Here is a 16,748-nt window from a genome sequence, read left to right on the forward strand (position 1 = left end):
TCTGCTAAATATGTGTATGCGTCCAATAATTTGATTTTATTTTTGAAAGTGTTACATCATTCTCAATCCACGTTGCGTTGTGGCTAAGAACAGCCCTTAGCTGTGGTATTGTATATTGGCCATATACCACACCTCCTCAGGCCTTATTGCTTAAGTAGAACACATTAGTGTATTATAAGGCATTATAAAGGTCATTCAAATAATTATACATATGTTCTTCATAGAAACTGTTATCCTTTATATATTCTAACAACTCACATTTTAAGATTCATTATTTCATTTGTTCCATGTTAAGGACTCTAACCCAGGAACAAAACTATTTGTCTCCCTCTTCCTGTTGCATGCAGTTCCTCTCTCTCTTCCTCCATTCCTCTAACCCCTCCCTCCCTCCTTTTAACCCCACCCCTCTGGCAGAACCAGGAAGTCCATCCCCCTGCCACAAACTCTCTTCTGAGGAAACGAAACTGATCTGAGTCTCTGTGTCGTCTGTCTGTGTGAGAGTGAACAACCGTCCAAATGGCTCAGCAGGGAGTTCTGCTGGACCAGGACCAGTTCTGTTGTTCTGTCTGTCTGGATCTACTGAAGGAGCCGGTCACCATCCCCTGTGGACACAGTTACTGTAGGCGCTGTATTGAGGGCTGCTGGGATCAGGATGTTCTGAAAGGGGTCTATAGCTGTCCTCAGTGCAGAGAGACCTTCACTCCAAGGCCTAATCTGAGGAAAAATAACATGTTGGCTGAAGTGGTGGAGAAACTGAAGAAGACAGGACTCCAGGCTGCTCCCCCTCCTGCTCTGTGCTATGCTGGACCTGGAGATGTGGCGTGTGATTTCTGCACTGGAACCAGAAAGCAGAAAGCCCTCATGTCCTGTTTGGTGTGTCTGGCCTCTTACTGTGAGACTCACCTCCAACCTCACTATGAATTTCCTGGTTTCAAGAAACACAAGCTGGTCAAAGCCACCGCACAGCTACAGGAGAAGATCTGCTCTCATCATGACAAACTGCTGGAGGTTTACTGTCGTACCGATCAGCAGTGTATCTGTTATCTGTGTACAATGGATGAACATAAAGGCCATGATACAGTGTCAGCTGCAGCAGAGAGGACTGAGAAACAGGTAAGACCAGAACTACTTGTTGGTGACTGTTTGATAAACAAAGAATTAAAGATACAGTAGGAACTAAGGCTGTTTGAATATGAGATCATTCAAATGATATCGATCCACGGCAGAACAAATATGAACACAAACCTTGATTATATAGATATGCTAACCCAGATTCTCCAAATGTATCACCATTTTCTAAAGTCAAACACCATTATCATTCGTTATCAAACACCCAATCAGCTCCCCTGTTTTGTGCACTGTTAAAACTATAATCATTCACATAACAACTTAATAATATAATTTCACACAGACACTTCCTCAACATTTTAATCCCTATCTTCAATGTGCCATATGTCCCATTACTATACTATTGATCTACTGGACAAATAAAGCTTGATAGCTCATTGAAGAGTGATTCTCCACAGATGCAGCTGGGGATGAGTCAGCAGAAAGTCCATCAGAGATTCCAGGAGAGAGAGAAGGAGCTGAAGGAGCTCCAACAGGCTGTGGAGTCTCTCAAGGTGAGTATTGTTGACCAGAGGAGACACACCATTTCACTTCTCTACTCCAGTCAGAGAGAGAGAGATGCCCCTATCCAATCCCACTGACGGGAACAGGCTGTCTGGACCCCTTTCAGAGAATAGACTGCTTAATGTAACCGGCGGGATATGAACCAGGGTCTACTGAGGAGAGAAACCAACATCTTGACCGTTACACCAAGAGGTCATTCCCCATTAGGCTGACACTGATTTTGAAGTCGAAGGCGGGGCTACCTCATCACATAACCACGAGTAACCATGACCGACTCAAGTCCCCTATACATTAACATGGAGCTCTCTCTCTCTCTCTCTCTCTCTCTCTCTCTCTCTCTCTCTCTCTCTCTCTCTCTCTCTCTCTCTCTCTCTCTCTCTCTCTCTCTCTCTCTCTCTCTCTCTCTCTCAATTCAATTGAATTCAAAGGGCTTTATTGGCATGGGAAACATGTTTACATTGCCACAGCAAGTGAAATAGATAATAAACAAAAGTGAAATAAACCAAAAAATAGATATTGTGGTGGCAGCTGCAGAGAAGTATTTGGGCATACAAGATTTGACTTCAGAAGAGTTACAGGGTGTGTTGAGTGGTGCTGTCCCGTCCTCCCAGGCCGTTGGCATGGTGCAGGAGCAGATAGGGTCAAAGTAGTGGAATGGGGTAGTGGGTATTTAATGAGTGTAGGGTTAGTTGGAAGGTTTTTAATTAAATGTTCCTTTCCCCTTTTTCCATTTTGTATCACAAAGTAAAATAGAGTTAAATTATAGTCCAGTTGGGGGCGGTAATGCAACATATTGGATGCCAACCGCCGTTAAACTCCAAAGAAGAAGAAACGTTACATTATGGCAATGTACAGTGTCTCTGCCTCTCTCATTCCATCACTTTTGCAGTAGTTGGTTGTGTGGGTCTCTGTCAGCACCCCATTCATAACCAATCGTTGATGGATGTATAGTTTATCGAACAAGGCAAAACTTGGCTTCAGAAGCTGGACAGAATCCAGTATATAGCTTTAAGGATATATATTGGTGCATTTAAATCAACATATGTATGTGCCTTACTGGTGGAGGCAGGAGAGATGCCTTTGGATATACAGCGTAAAAAATGGTCATTATCTTATTGGGTTGAAAGGCTGTGAGGTTGAGCATCCCACTGCTACTGTTCTAGATGACTGTTGGGAATATACTAGTAGACAAGGCAGTGGTTTTGGTTGGACAGTTGGAAAGCTTGCTGATGAGAGTGGTTTGAGGGAGTTGGAGGATGGCCCTTCTGTGGTGATAGGGGATGTTCCTCCATGGTTACTCCCAGACCCTGTTGTTGATCTAACCTTGGTAGAGAAAAGGAAAGATTGGTCAGAAGTCAGTGATATAGAGAAACTGGTTGACAATTACATTGGTAGAAGTTTTTATACTTTTTTACCGCTTTTCACAGATGGATCCAAGGACCCAGATAGTGGGCTCACAGGAGCAGGCGTTTACGTTCCTGAATTTGATGTGCAGATATGTAGAAGACTAACAGATGAACTGTCAGTATACTCAGTTGAACTGTTGGTGATAATAGTTGCCCTCCAGTGGGTGGAGGACGTACAACCTGTTAGAATTATAGTATACTCAGATTCTCTGTCTGTATTGAATAGTTTATCATCTGGTAAATCTAATAGGAGTGACCTGCTATTGGAGGTATTCATGTTATTATGGAGAATTGAGAGAATGGGTTTAGTAGTGAGATTCTGCTGGGTCCCAGCACATTCGGGTGTGGAAGGGAATGAAATTGTAGACCAGTTAGCTAAAAGAGCTTTGAATCAAGATATAATTGATATTACTGTTCCACTGGGTAGAGGTGAGGCCAAATGTAAGAACAGAGCCATTTTGATAGATATGTGGCAGAAGAGATGGTACTCTGAGCACAAGGGCCAGCATTTATATGAATAGTTGACAGTTTTACAGAAAGGTCGATGGACCAAGATTCAAAGGTCAGATTAGGAAGGAAGATGTGGTGTTTACTAGATTGCGCTTAGGACATTGTACATTGATCTCGTCATTACATCTGGTTGGCAAGCATGGGAATGGTTTGTGTCTGGAGTGTATGGTCGATGAAACGGTGGAGCATGTGTTGTTATATTGTTGTAAGTATGTTGAAGAGAGGGAAAGATTGAAGTGTAGGGTCATTGAGGTTGGACGGGGTTGGGGGGGTTTGGAAGGGATTTTGGGGATGGGGGAGGGTCTATTAGAAGTTAGTAGGGCTCTTCTTTATTTTCTCAGAAGTACTGAGTTAGGTAGGAGGATTTAGAAATGTTGGAAACCGTGATTGACCACACACTCCAGCACAGTAGGTGGCAGCATGCACCTTTAACGTTGGTTTGTGGACCGCCATTATATCATAGAAGAAGAAGTTGGTTGTGTGAGAGACTTTGTGGTTCGTGAGGAGGGCTACTATTCTTTTTTCTTTTGGTTCTTGCGTATTTTCTGAATGTATTTTCTGATGGTGGAGGGTTTGTTTATTGGTTTCCACTGTTTATCGTTTAGAGTTGAGGGGGGAGTAGGGGTAGTTTGTTAGGGCGGCGTGATGGCCTCAACCGAGTGGAGAAGAAACGCTGTCGCTTCGGGTCCGTTCCGGAGAAAGGTGTGGAGGAAGTTTTGCTCATGGTCGGCGAACAGGTTGGAGCGGAACATCTGCACTCTGCATCCAGAATGAACAAGGCGGTGGTTGTGTTAATGAAAAAGGTTTGTCTTGTTGTGAGGGGTGTGTTGGTGCAGATGTCGCCTCTTTCGATAAGAGTTGTGGTGGCTAATCTGCCTCCGTTTATTGCTTCCGAACAGACCCCAAGTAGTTGGTTAGTTTTGGTAAATTTGCAAGTGGTTTTCGTGTGCTCTCGGCTGGGTGCCAAGCGGAATCCGTTAAACATGTCTCTTTTCGTAGACAAGTGTTTGTTTCTTAACAAACTTCAAGGTTACACAGGGGAGAGGTGGAACACAGGGTTTGCTAGCACAGATAGTTTTGGGTGTTTCTAGTGTGGGGATCATCAGTTATAGGCTACAAGCAGCAATATGATTGATAGGTAGGACAGGTATTGAACCCAAATCATCCCTACTCAGATGCGCTAACCTCAACCCTAGTAAACATGCATTATAAAAACCTTCTATAGAAAATTATCTCATATTGGGAGTAAATAGCCTCTGAATAGAAAAGAAAAAACACTGCATCTTCCAGCCCACCAATAAATGACATAATGCAACCTTGGCGGTTAGCATATTTACCTCAACATGCCCCTCGCTTGCCTGAGAAGGCAGAGTGCTCGATGCTGGTTGATGAATTTGACAATTAATGTACTAGGAAAATACGTTTTTGTCGACCAGAGGTGACTGAATTAATGTTCAGGCGTATTGATAATCATTATAGTAATGAAGTATAATTTCAAAACATGAAAGTTGTCAAGTGGTGGTGGTACCAGGAGGGAGGAGAGTAGAGCAGGGTCAAGTGGTGGTGGTACCAGGAGGGAGGAGAGTAGAGCAGGGTCAAGTGGTGGTGGTACCAGGAGGGAGGAGAGTAGAGCAGGGTCAAGTGGTGGTGGTACCAGGAAGGAGGAGAGTAGAGCAGGGTCAAGTGGTGGTGGTGGTACCAGGAGGGAGGAGAGTAGAGCAGGGTCAAGTGGTGGTGGTACCAGGAAGGAGGAGAGTAGAGCAGGGTCAAGTGGTGGTGGTACCAGGAAGGAGGAGAGTAGAGCAGGGTCAAGTGGTGGTGGTGGTACCAGGAGGGAGGAGAGTAGAGCAGGGTCAAGTGGTGGTGGTACCAGGAGGGAGGAGAGTAGAGCAGGGTCAAGTGGTGGTGGTACCAGGAGGGAGGAGAGTAGAGCAGGGTCAAGTGGTGGTGGTACCAGGAGGGAGGAGAGTAGAGCAGGGTCAAGTGGTGGTGGTACCAGGAAGGAGGAGAGTAGAGCAGGGTCAAGTGGTGGTGGTACCAGGAGGGAGGAGAGTAGAGCAGGGTCAAGTGGTGGTGGTACCAGGAAGGAGGAGAGTAGAGCAGGGTCAAGTGGTGGTGGTACCAGGAAGGAGGAGAGTAGAGCAGGGTCAAGTGGTGGTGGTACCAGGAGGGAGGAGAGTAGAGCAGGGTCAAGTGGTGGTGGTACCAGGAAGGAGGAGAGTAGAGCAGGGTCAAGTGGTGGTGGTACCAGGAGGGAGGAGAGTAGAGCAGGGTCAAGTGGTGGTGGTACCAGGAAGGAGGAGAGTAGAGCAGGGTCAAGTGGTGGTGGTACCAGGAGGGAGGAGAGTAGAGCAGGGTCAAGTGGTGGTGGTACCAGGAAGGAGGAGAGTAGAGCAGGGTCAAGTGGTGGTGGTACCAGGAAGGAGGAGAGTAGAGCAGGGTCAAGTGGTGGTGGTACCAGGAGGGAGGAGAGTAGAGCAGGGTCAAGTGGTGTTGGTACCAGGAGGGAGGAGAGTAGAGCAGGGTCAAGTGGTGGTGGTACCAGGAGGGAGGAGAGTAGAGCAGGGTCAAGTGGTGGTGGTACCAGGAGGGAGGAGAGTAGAGCAGGGTCAAGTGGTGGTGGTACCAGGAAGGAGGAGAGTAGAGCAGGGTCAAGTGGTGGTGGTACCAGGAGGGAGGAGAGTAGAGCAGGGTCAAGTGGTGGTGGTACCAGGAAGGAGGAGAGTAGAGCAGGGCCAAGTGGTGGTGGTACCAGGAGGGAGGAGAGTAGAGCAGGGTCAAGTGGTGGTGGTACCAGGAAGGAGGAGAGTAGAGCAGGGTCAAGTGGTGGTGGTAACAGGAGGGAGGAGAGTAGAGCAGGGTCAAGTGGTGGTGGTACCAGGAGGGAGGAGAGTAGAGCAGGGTCAAGTGGTGGTGGTACCAGGAGGGAGGAGAGTAGAGCAGGGTCAAGTGGTGGTGGTACCAGGAGGGAGGAGAGTAGAGCAGGGTCAAGAGGTGGTGGTACCAGGAAGGAGGAGAGTAGAGCAGGGTCAAGTGGTGGTGGTACCAGGAGGGAGGAGAGTAGAGCAGGGTCAAGTGGTGGTGGTACCAGGAGGGAGGAGAGTAGAGCAGGGTCAAGTGGTGGTGGTACCAGGAGGGAGGAGAGTAGAGCAGGGTCAAGTGGTGGTGGTACCAGGAGGGAGGAGAGTAGAGCAGGGTCAAGTGGTGGTGGTACCAGGAGGGAGGAGAGTAGAGCAGGGTCAAGTGGTGGTGGTACCAGGAGGGAGGAGAGTAGAGCAGGGTCAAGTGGTGGTGGTACCAGGAGGGAGGAGAGTAGAGCAGGGTCAAGTGGTGGTGGTACCAGGAGGGAGGAGAGTAGAGCAGGGTCAAGTGGTGGTGGTACCAGGAAGGAGGAGAGTAGAGCAGGGTCAAGTGGTGGTGGTACCAGGAGGGAGGAGAGTAGAGCAGGGTCAAGTGGTGGTGGTACCAGGAAGGAGGAGAGTAGAGCAGGGTCAAGTGGTGGTGGTACCAGGAGGGAGGAGAGTAGAGCAGGGCCAAGTGGTGGTGGTACCAGGAGGGAGGAGAGTAGAGCAGGGTCAAGTGGTGGTGGTACCAGGAAGGAGGAGAGTAGAGCAGGGTCAAGTGGTGGTGGTACCAGGAAGGAGGAGAGTAGAGCAGGGTCAAGTGGTGGTGGTACCAGGAGGGAGGCGAGTAGAGCAGGGTCAAGTGGTGGTGCGCAGGCCGTGGAGAAAGCGGTGGTGGGGAGGGTTGCAGCTGGGCTACATGAGCTGAGGCAGGTTTCTGTAGTAACAGAGACTCCGGTGGGCGAAGGCAAATATTGCCTGTCATTGGGGAAGAGGCTCTGATCAGGGGGGAAGTGCAGGGGGGCAGAGACTGGGGAGGAGGAGGACGGTACCGTGCCAATGGAGGAGGAGGAAGAGGAAGAGGGGGGAGGTGAGTCTGCGGGAGCGGAGGACAAGGCGGTCTCGTTTTCAGACGGCTCATTGGATCCAGAGCTGACAGCCAGTCAGGCTGAGGGCCCAGTACATACGCTGAGAGAACTTTCTAGGTTCCTGATGGAGACTAAAGGGGAAAAAGAAGGTTCTGCTGGAGTCTTATTTGATTGATCCTGGAAGGTTTGTAAGGTCAGTACAACACGTGATGAAGAATGAGGGGTTTAGTGTCCTCTCACCCAGGAAGCGGTATAGGCTGAGAAAATGGGTCATGGGTTCTTAAGGGCATGTCTTCAGAATCTGCTTAAATTGATGTTTTTTTCTGGCATGGTGGCTTTATGGGCTTCTCTACTGGTTTCTGATTGTGGTGATTTCCCTCCCACCTCTTATGGAGATTTCACGGTTAGACTTTCTTAACATGAACGCCGGCAAAGACTGGGGGAATATGTCAAACAAAAACATTTAAATGCCATGGCAGAAATCTTAGTGCAGGGGTAGCAAAAGAGGTGTGTAAGGGTAGGTTGTTAGTGTTTAGAGCCCAAATAATGACCTTGTCTTTGCTTTCATAAATGTGTCTGCACCTGGTCCTCTGTAGCTCAGCTGGTAGAGCACGGCGCTTGTAACGCCAGGGTAGTGGGTTCGATCCCCGGGACCACCCATACACAAAAAAAATAGATATATATATATGCACGCATGACTGTAAGTCGCTTTGGATAAAAGCGTCTGCAAAATGGCACATTATATTATATTATAGTACAGGGCTCAGTTCTCTGTTTCACCAGAGGGGTTGGAAAAACAGAGTGGGGAAACCAAGAAAATCCCTTGTTTTACATTTGTCTGATGGGCGGGTAACTTCTGTTGTGGGGAGATGAGGGAGCCTGATGGGTGGGTAACTTCTGTTGTGGGGAGATGAGGGAGCCTGATGGGTGGGTAACTTCTGTTGTGGGGAGATGAGGGAGCCTGATGGGCGGGTAACTTCTGTTGTGGGGAGATGAGGGAGCCTGATGGGTGGGTAACTTCTGTTGTGGGGGAGATGAGGGAGCCTGATGGGTGGGTAACTTCTGTTGTGGGGAGATGAGGGAGCCTGATGGGTGGGTAACTTCTGTTGTGGGGAGATGAGGGAGCCTGATGGGTGGGTAACTTCTGTTGTGAGGAGATGAGGGAGCCTGATGGGTGGGTAACTTCTGTTGTGGGGAGATGAGGGAGCCTGATGGGTGGGTAACTTCTGTTGTGGGGAGATGAGGCTGTGGAGTTGTACTCTGATTTATAGAGGGCAGAACTCTGTGGTCCTCTGTAGCTCAATTGGTAGAGCATGGCGCTTGTAATGCCAGGGTAGTGGGTTCGATCCCCGGGACCACCCATATGTAAAAATGTATGCACATGACTGTAAGTCGCTTTGGATAAAAGCGTCTGCTAAATGGCATATTATTATTATTATTATTATTATCCTGGGTTTTCTCAGGTTCTACTCACAGACCTTTCCAAACTCTCTCTGTCACAGAGAAATCAAATAGACATTTCCCTGGCCTTTCACAAACTCTCAGCTGCTGTCTCTCAGACGGTCTGCCTGTGGATTTTTATAAAAAGTTCTGGGGAATTATTGGACAGGACGTGTGTTGCGTGAGTGCGTCGGGGTGGGGGAGCTGTCGCTAAGCTGTAGACGGGAGGCTTTGACTCTCCTGCCCAAAATAGGGATTTGAGCGACATAAAGAACTGGAGGCCTGTGGCATTGCTCTGTTTGGACTATAAGGTCTTTACCAAGGTCCTCGTTAACAGACTGAAGTCCCACCTGGACTCTATTGTACACAAGGACCAAACGTACTGTGTACCAGGACACTCAAACACAGACAATCTGTTCATAATCAGGAGAAAGCCTTTGATAGGGTGGACCATGAATATCTGTTCAATGTGTTGTTTTGGTTGTGGGGAGAATTTTGTGGCCTGTGTTCAAATGCTGTACGCTGGGGCTTCATGTATGGTCAAGGTGGGGGGAGGGCTCAGTAGGCCAGTCTGGGTAGGGAGGGGCATTCACCAGGGATGCCCTCTGTCAGGGCAGCTATACACTCTTGTTATTGAGCCCTTTCTGGGCCTGCTACGCAGGAGGCTACAGGGAGTGTGGGAGCCAGGCATAGGGTTGGGGACAGGCATAGCAGTGGCAGCATACGCTGATGACGTCTGTGTTGGTTAGGGATGAGCAGAACCTACAGGCCCTGGAGAATAGTTTGAGGGTGTACGAGGGGGCGTCTTCTGCTTAGGGAAACTGGGGCAAGAGCGAGGCTCTGTTATGTGGGGCATGGAGGGACAGGGCACCTCCGCAGCTTCCAGGGGGGTTGCAGTGGGGCTGTGAGTGGCTCAAGATGCTTGGGGTGTATCTGGGCTCGGAGGGTTGGGATAGGAAGAACTGGGAAGGAGTGTCACAAGCGGTGGTGTCGAGGCTGACGAAGTGGAGGTGGCTCATCTCCCAAGTGGCATACAGAGGGAGGGTGCTGATCATCAACAACTTGGTGGCATCCTCTCTATGGCTTAAATTGGCCATTCTCAACGCCCCCGGTGGTCTGCTTGTGGACCTGCAGCGCAAGTTAGTGATTTTAAATTAGTGCACGCAAATTAGTGCACCTCCGCAGCTTCCAGGCGTTCTGCTTGTGGACCTGCACGCAATGTGCTTTTAGGGGTGGGGGTGTTAGTGTAATGAGGATGGCTCATTAAAGTAAGACAAGTCAGTCTCTCTCTCTCTCTCTCAACAGCGCTCTGCACAGGCAGCAGTGGAGGACAGTGATAAGATCTTTACTGAGCTGATCCGCTCCATTGAGAGAAGGCGCTCTGAGGTGAAGGAGCTGATCAGAGCTCAAGAGAAGGCTCAAGTGAGTCAAGCTGAAGGACTCCTGGAGCAACTGGAGCAGGAGATAGCTGAGCTGAGGAAGAGAAGCACTGAGCTGGAGCAGCTCTCACACACAGAGGATCACATCCATTTCCTCCAGGTAACTTTTTTTATTTTTTATTTCACCTTTATTTAACCAGGTAAACCAGTTGAGAACAGGTTCTCATTTACAACTGTGACCTGGCCAAGACAAAGCAAAGTAGTGCAACAAAAAACAACACAGAGTTACATAAAAAAAAAAAAACAGAAAGTCAGAGATACAACAGAAAATATATATACAGTGTGTGCAAATGTAGCAAGTTATGGAGGTAAGGCAATAAATAGGCTATAGTGCAGAATAATTACAATAGTATTAACACTGGAATGCTAGATGTGCAAGAGATTATGTGCAAATAGAGATAATGGGGTGCAAAAGAGCAAATTAAATAACAATATAGGGATGAGGTAGTTGGGTGGGCTAATTTCAGATGGGCTGTGTACAGGTGCAGTGATCGGTAAGGTGCTCTGACAACTGATGCTTAAAGTTATTGAGGGAGATAAGAGTCTCCAGCTTCAGAGATTTTTGCAATTCGTTCCAGTCATTGGCAGCAGAGAACTGGAAGGAATGGCGGCCAAAGGAGGTGTTGGCTTTGGGAATGACCAGTGAGATATACCTGCTGGAGCGCAGACTACGGGTAGGTGCTGCTATGGTGACCAATGAGCTAAGATAAGGCGGGGATTTGCCTAGCAGTGATTTATAGATGGCCTGGAGCCAGTGGGTTTGACGACGAACATGTAGTGAGGACCAGCCAACAAGAGCGTACAGGTCACAGTGGTGGGTAGTGTATGGGGCTTTGGAGACAAAACGGATGGCACTGTGATAGACTACATCCAATTTGCTGAGTAGAGTGTTGGAGGCTATTTTATAAATGACATCGCCGAAGTCAAGGATCGGTAGGATAGTCAGTTTTACGACTCAACTCAACTCAACTCAACTGCCTTGATACATGTGATATGAAATTAAAACTCTCAATCAGTTGGTTCTGCTCTGCTCTGTCTCTGTCTCTGTCTCTTGTGTCTCCTGAGTGGCGCAGTGGTCTAAGGCACTGCATCGCAATGCTAACTGTGCCACTAGAGATCCTGGTTCGAATCCAGGCTCTGTCGCAGCCGGCCGCGACCGGGAGACTCATGGGCGGCGCACAATTGGCCCAGCGTCGTGTAGGGGTGGGAATGGCCGGCAGGGATGTAGCTCAGTTTATAGAGCATGGCGTTTGCAAAGCCAGGGTTGTGGGTTCGTTTCCCACGGGGGGCCAGTATATAAAAATATGTATTCACTAACTGTAAGTCGCTCTGGATAAGAGCGTCTGCTAAATGACTAAAATGTAAAAATGTAAATGTCTCTCTCTCTCTCTCTCTCCAGAGTTATCAGTCTCTCTCCGGTACCAGTGTATCTTCAGACTTACCCAGCATCGTTGTCCGTCCTCTTCAGTACTTTGGAGATGTGAGTAAGACTGTGTCTGAACTGAGAGAGAAACTAGAAGACGTCCTTAAAGGAGAATGGACCAAGATCTCCTCTACAGGTGTGTTGAAAATAATAAGAACATCAACTTTAGACCATTAAAAGTTCCCTACTAGTCATATACAAGTGGAATATGGTGTGATGATAACATTCCCTCTCTCTGTGAATGTGTTTGTGTGTCTGTAGTGAATATAGTGGATGTTGTACTGCCTCCAGAGCCCAAGACCAGAGAACAGTTCTTACAATGTGAGTCTCTTTATTCTGAAGTAACTAACAGTCTCTTTTTACTGACACTCCTAAAAATCCCTCTAGAAATATATAGCAATAGTAGATCTAATCAAAGACTGGGTATCTATCTGACTCCTCATATTTCTCTGATTTGATCTCTGCTGTGCTCTAATCAAAGACAGGGTAGATACAGTATCTGACTTCACTTATTGTTCTAACTCCCCTCATTGGTCTCTGCTCTGCTCTTCTCCCAGATTCCTGTCAGCTCACACTGGACCCAAACACAGCAGGCACACGCCTCTGTCTGTCTGAAGGGAACAGAAAGGTGACACGTACATGCCAAGTCCAACCATATCCTGATCATCCAGACAGATTCACAAACCACTACCAGGTTCTGTGTAGAGAGGGTCTGTCTGGACGCTGTTACTGGGAGGTGGAGTGGAGTGGGGGGTGGGTTCATACTGCAGTCTCATATAAAGACATCAGCAGAACAGGGACAGATGGTAGATTTGGATACAATAACAAGTCCTGGAGTTTAGAGTGCTCTAGTGGTGGTTATTGTTTCATACACAATAGTGTTGTGACTGAAGTATCAGGCCCTCAGTCCTCCAGAGTAGGAGTGGACCTGGATCACAAGGCAGGTACTCTGTCCTTCTACAGTGTCTCTGACACAATGACCCTCCTCCACAGAGTCCAGACCACATTCACTCAGCCCCTCTATCCTGGGTTTTATATCTCTGGTACTGCTGAGCTGGTTAAACTGTAGTAGGGTCCACATAGATACTAGTCATGCTGGTGTAGTCTATAGCTGAGCTGGTTAAACTGTAGTAGGGTCCACATAGATACTAGTCATGCTGGTGTAGTCTATAGCTGAGCTGGTTAAACTGTAGTAGGGTCCACATAGATACTAGTCATGCTGGTGTAGTCTATAGCTGAGCTGGTTAAACTGTAGTAGGGTCCACATAGATACTAGTCATGCTGGTGTAGTCTATAGCTGAGCTGGTTAAACTGTAGTAGGGTCCACATAGATACTAGTCATGCTGGTGTAGTCTATAGCTGAGCTGGTTAAACTGTAGTAGGGTCCACATAGATACTAGTCATGCTGGTGTAGTCTATAGCTGAGCTGGTTAAACTGTAGTAGGGTCCACATAGATACTAGTCATGCTGGTGTAGTCTATAGCTGAGCTGGTTAAACTGTAGTAGGGTCCACATAGATACTAGTCATGCTGGTGTAGTCTATAGCTGAGCTGGTTAAACTGTAGTAGGGTCCACATAGATACTAGTCATGCTGGTGTAGTCTATAGCTGAGCTGGTTAAACTGTAGTAGGGTCCACATAGATACTAGTCATGCTGGTGTAGTCTATAGCTGAGCTGGTTAAACTGTAGTAGAGTCCACATAGATACTAGTCATGCTGGTGTAGTCTATAGCTGAGCTGGTTAAACTGTAGTAGGGTCCACATAGATACTAGTCATGCTGGTGTAATCTATAGCTGAGCTGGTTAAACTGTAGTAGGGTCCACATAGATACTAGTCATGCTGGTGGTGATGGTCCCCAGATATAATGCTCTGTTTTTCTGTACAATTATTTTTGTCTGACTGATTTAATCTTCAGAATTTAATTAAAACTTAATAACGTATTTTTTATCAAATGCAATGTTTTAATTGGCTACATTTACATTAATCATGATGTATGCTGTTAATGTATGTTGGTTGTCATTCAGAACCATTGAAATGTTTTCTCAATTGGTTCTCAGTCTCAATGTCATTTTCCTCAGTATCATGGAACAGGTAGTGTTACTTACTTGCTAATTGAACTATATGGGCCGGTTTCCCGGACACAGATGAAGCCTAGTCCTAGACTAAAAAGCATGTTCAATGGAGATGTCCGGGAAACCGGCCCTAAATTTGGCATATTTTATTCTCCCGTACTGCTCAGTCAAGCAACATTAAACCTGTCCAGCAGGTGGTGCTATTAACCAAACAATAAAAACAGCAGATATCTTGACTTGTCACTCAGTATATCAGTAATGTTCAGAATTGTACTTTACTATCATTGGAGATTGATGGTCTTTTTAATCTACTACCCAGAGTCAGGAACAGATGAAGTTAGGTCTGCTACTGTTCAGTTATTAAATATGATTCATGGTGATGGGAAATAAAAAATCCATCTAGTAGTAGTTTTCCTTTGCTATTTATTCCAAGGTGTGTCTTTAACTTGTAAATGGATTGTGTTGAAGCTGGCATGTGGTGTGGATGATAGAATAGAGTGAATAGAGGAGAGAAGAGAGGAGGAGAGGAGAACATCATATAGAAGACAGATAAGATAGAGAGACAATTGATACCCAGGGGAGTTACTGGCTCTGGCCCAAATGACACCCTGTTCCCTACGTAGTGCACTAGGCTACTTCTGACCAGATCAAAAGTAGTGCACTACATAGGGAATAGGGTGGAGATTGGAGATTTGCTCACTGTCATTAGAATGAAGATTTCCATACAGGAGTTACTGTCTCTGTCCCAAATTTCTCCCTGTTCCCTACGTAGTGCACTAGGCTACTTCTGACCAGATCTAAAGTAGTGCACTACATAGGGAATAGGGTGGAGATTTGCTCACTGTCATAAGAATGAAGATTTCCATCCAGGAGTTACTGTCTCTGTCCCAAATCTCTCCCTGTTCCCTACGTAGTGCACTAGGCTTCTTTTGACCAAATCTAAAGTAGTCTTCTAGATTTTACCTGTCATTAGAAAATGACAATATGGTAATGACTTTAGTGGTTTCCTCCCCCTTTGTTTTTATTGGTTGTGTGTTATGTGTGTTGTTGTGTTAGGTTTTCCCCCTGTGTTCCTAATGGAAAATCCATTAACAATGAATCACAAACAAATTATATTCCAGTTGTGTTTAGACAACTTCATGGCTGACATCCCCCAGAACTTTACCTGATGATCTCTCTCTCTCTCTCACCATACACATTTATGTCATTTAGCAGACGCTCTTATCCAGAGCAACTTACCGTTAGTGCATGTATATATATACATGACTGTATGTCGCTTTGGATAAAAGCGTCCGCTAAATGGCATATTATATTATTATATATATTTTTCATACTGTCCCTCATGGGAATCGAAACCACAACCCTGGCATTGCAAACACCATGCTCTACCAACTGAGCTACATCCCTGCCGGCCATTCCCTCCCCTACCCTGGACCAATTGTGCGCCGCCCGGTCGCTGACGGCTACGACAGAGCCTGGATTTGAACCAAGATCTCTAGTGGCACAGCTATCACTGTGATGCAGTGCCTTAGACCACTGCTCCACTCGGGAGACTATAGAAAGCAGACAACCTCAATATGGTTCCATTCCTGTAGTTACAGGACACATGGGGTGTGGAACTATTATCTCCTTTCTAAGTGTGAACTTGTCCACTTCCCTTCATGGATTTAAAAGGAAATGACTGGTATATGTATACTCCCTCTACCCCATGCCAACACCAATCCAATGCTTTTACATTTGAGAGGAGTAGTGAAGGAATGATACACTTCAGGAGGAAGGAGAGATTATTGGGACACACCCATGGAGTGATGATAGAGGGATGTGAAAGAGGAGAGAGGTAATGGTTGGACTTGACTTATTTATTCTCTCATTAGACTTATTCTGTTTCAATAACATAACTGCATAACACAAAATAAGTACATTTAAGGAAGTATCCATGTATTATAGATTTTATAATCACTTTTGTACTATTTTCACAAGTATGTGGTAGAATTTCACAACTCTTAATACAAAACTCAAAACAGATCATCAAAAAGGCTGTTTTTTCAAAACTTTAAGCACATTTTCAATTGACTAAGTACAACACACAAAGAAAGTATGCTTGTATTATATCTTAATATGTGAAATGCACACGTCCTCCCATAAGTCATTAGTAGTTGATGTAGGGTTTAATCTGTCAAAAGGTAAATCACACCTGGTGACTTATGTGTTATAAATGTTATTACTGTGGAGTCACCATGATCTGATTACTGTGGTGTGTGTGTGTGTGTGTGTGTGTTAGTCTTTGATTAGTTTAGTCATCAAGGCTGAGAGGATGTATCTATTTGAAAGGGTGTCCTGGTCTTTGATCAGACGAAATGGTTGTAAAGTCCTCAAGACAATAGAATGGTTGTCAGGCAGTGGAGTCTGGTGGGAGGAGCTATAGCAGGACAGGCTCATTGTGATGTCTGGAATGGAATAAATGGAACTCAGTCAAACATGTGGTTTCATATGTTTGTGTTTGATACGTTCCATTGATTCCATTCCAGCCATTACAATGAGCCCGTCCTCCTATTGCTCCTCCCACCAGCCTCCTCTGGTGTCAGACCTGCATGGTGCCTCAGGGTCTGTGTAGGAACTGTGAGGTGGGTGTGTTGGGAACATTATTCCCTATTTTTCATAGTTTCACAATCTATTAATAGCCAGAGATGTGAATTAAACATTCTGCCAATCATGGTTATTTTATTTATAACCAGAGAATTGGGCTGATTCAAACAAGACCAAACATGCTTCTTTTTAAAGTAAGGACATGTCCAAGAAATGTTACTTGGAAAACTAAAATAACCAACACCCTTTCTTGTGATTGTAATATATAAAAATATAATAATATATTTCCATTCACATTGTGTGTGTGTG

The 16,748-nt window shown here is 46.2% G+C and overlaps 1 protein-coding gene across 2 annotated transcripts; it reads left to right on the plus strand.

Moving 5' to 3' along the window:
* Window positions 1-430: 430 nt before the first annotated feature.
* LOC311122941 (tripartite motif-containing protein 16-like) lies at window positions 431-14,089 on the plus strand. 2 transcript variants are annotated; one of them, XR_014612528.1, is made up of 7 exons: window positions 431-1,113; window positions 1,527-1,622; window positions 10,225-10,458; window positions 11,758-11,917; window positions 12,043-12,102; window positions 12,339-13,035; window positions 13,595-14,089. XR_014612528.1 is itself a non-coding variant. In XM_084197238.1 (6 exons), exons 1-6 carry the CDS (start codon window positions 517-519, stop codon window positions 12,848-12,850), a joined length of 1,659 nt encoding a protein of 552 aa, XP_084053364.1. In that variant the 5' UTR covers window positions 431-516; the 3' UTR covers window positions 12,851-13,720. The 2 variants fall into 2 exon arrangements, 1 of the variants encoding a protein (XP_084053364.1); XM_084197238.1 differs by having other exon boundaries at window positions 12,339-13,720.
* The last annotated feature ends 2,659 nt before the right edge of the window (window positions 14,090-16,748 follow it).

The sequence above is a fragment of the Coregonus lavaretus genome (genome assembly GCF_964263955.1).
Source record: "Coregonus lavaretus genome assembly, contig: HAP1_SCAFFOLD_1445, whole genome shotgun sequence".
Taxonomy (NCBI): Eukaryota; Metazoa; Chordata; class Actinopteri; order Salmoniformes; family Salmonidae; genus Coregonus; species Coregonus lavaretus.

What these genes read in the sequence shown, in the direction of transcription:
- LOC311122941 (XM_084197238.1), top strand. Translation starts at nt 517, where the DNA reads ATGGCTCAGCAGGGAGTTCTGCTGGACCAGGACCAGTTCTGTTGTTCT. An exon ending in CAGAGAGGACTGAGAAACAG is followed by an intron (nt 1,114 to 1,526) that starts GTAAGACCAGAA and finishes GATTCTCCACAG; the next exon opens with ATGCAGCTGGGGATGAGTCA. An exon ending in CAGAGAACAGTTCTTACAAT is followed by an intron (nt 12,103 to 12,338) that starts GTGAGTCTCTTT and finishes CTCTTCTCCCAG; the next exon opens with ATTCCTGTCAGCTCACACTG.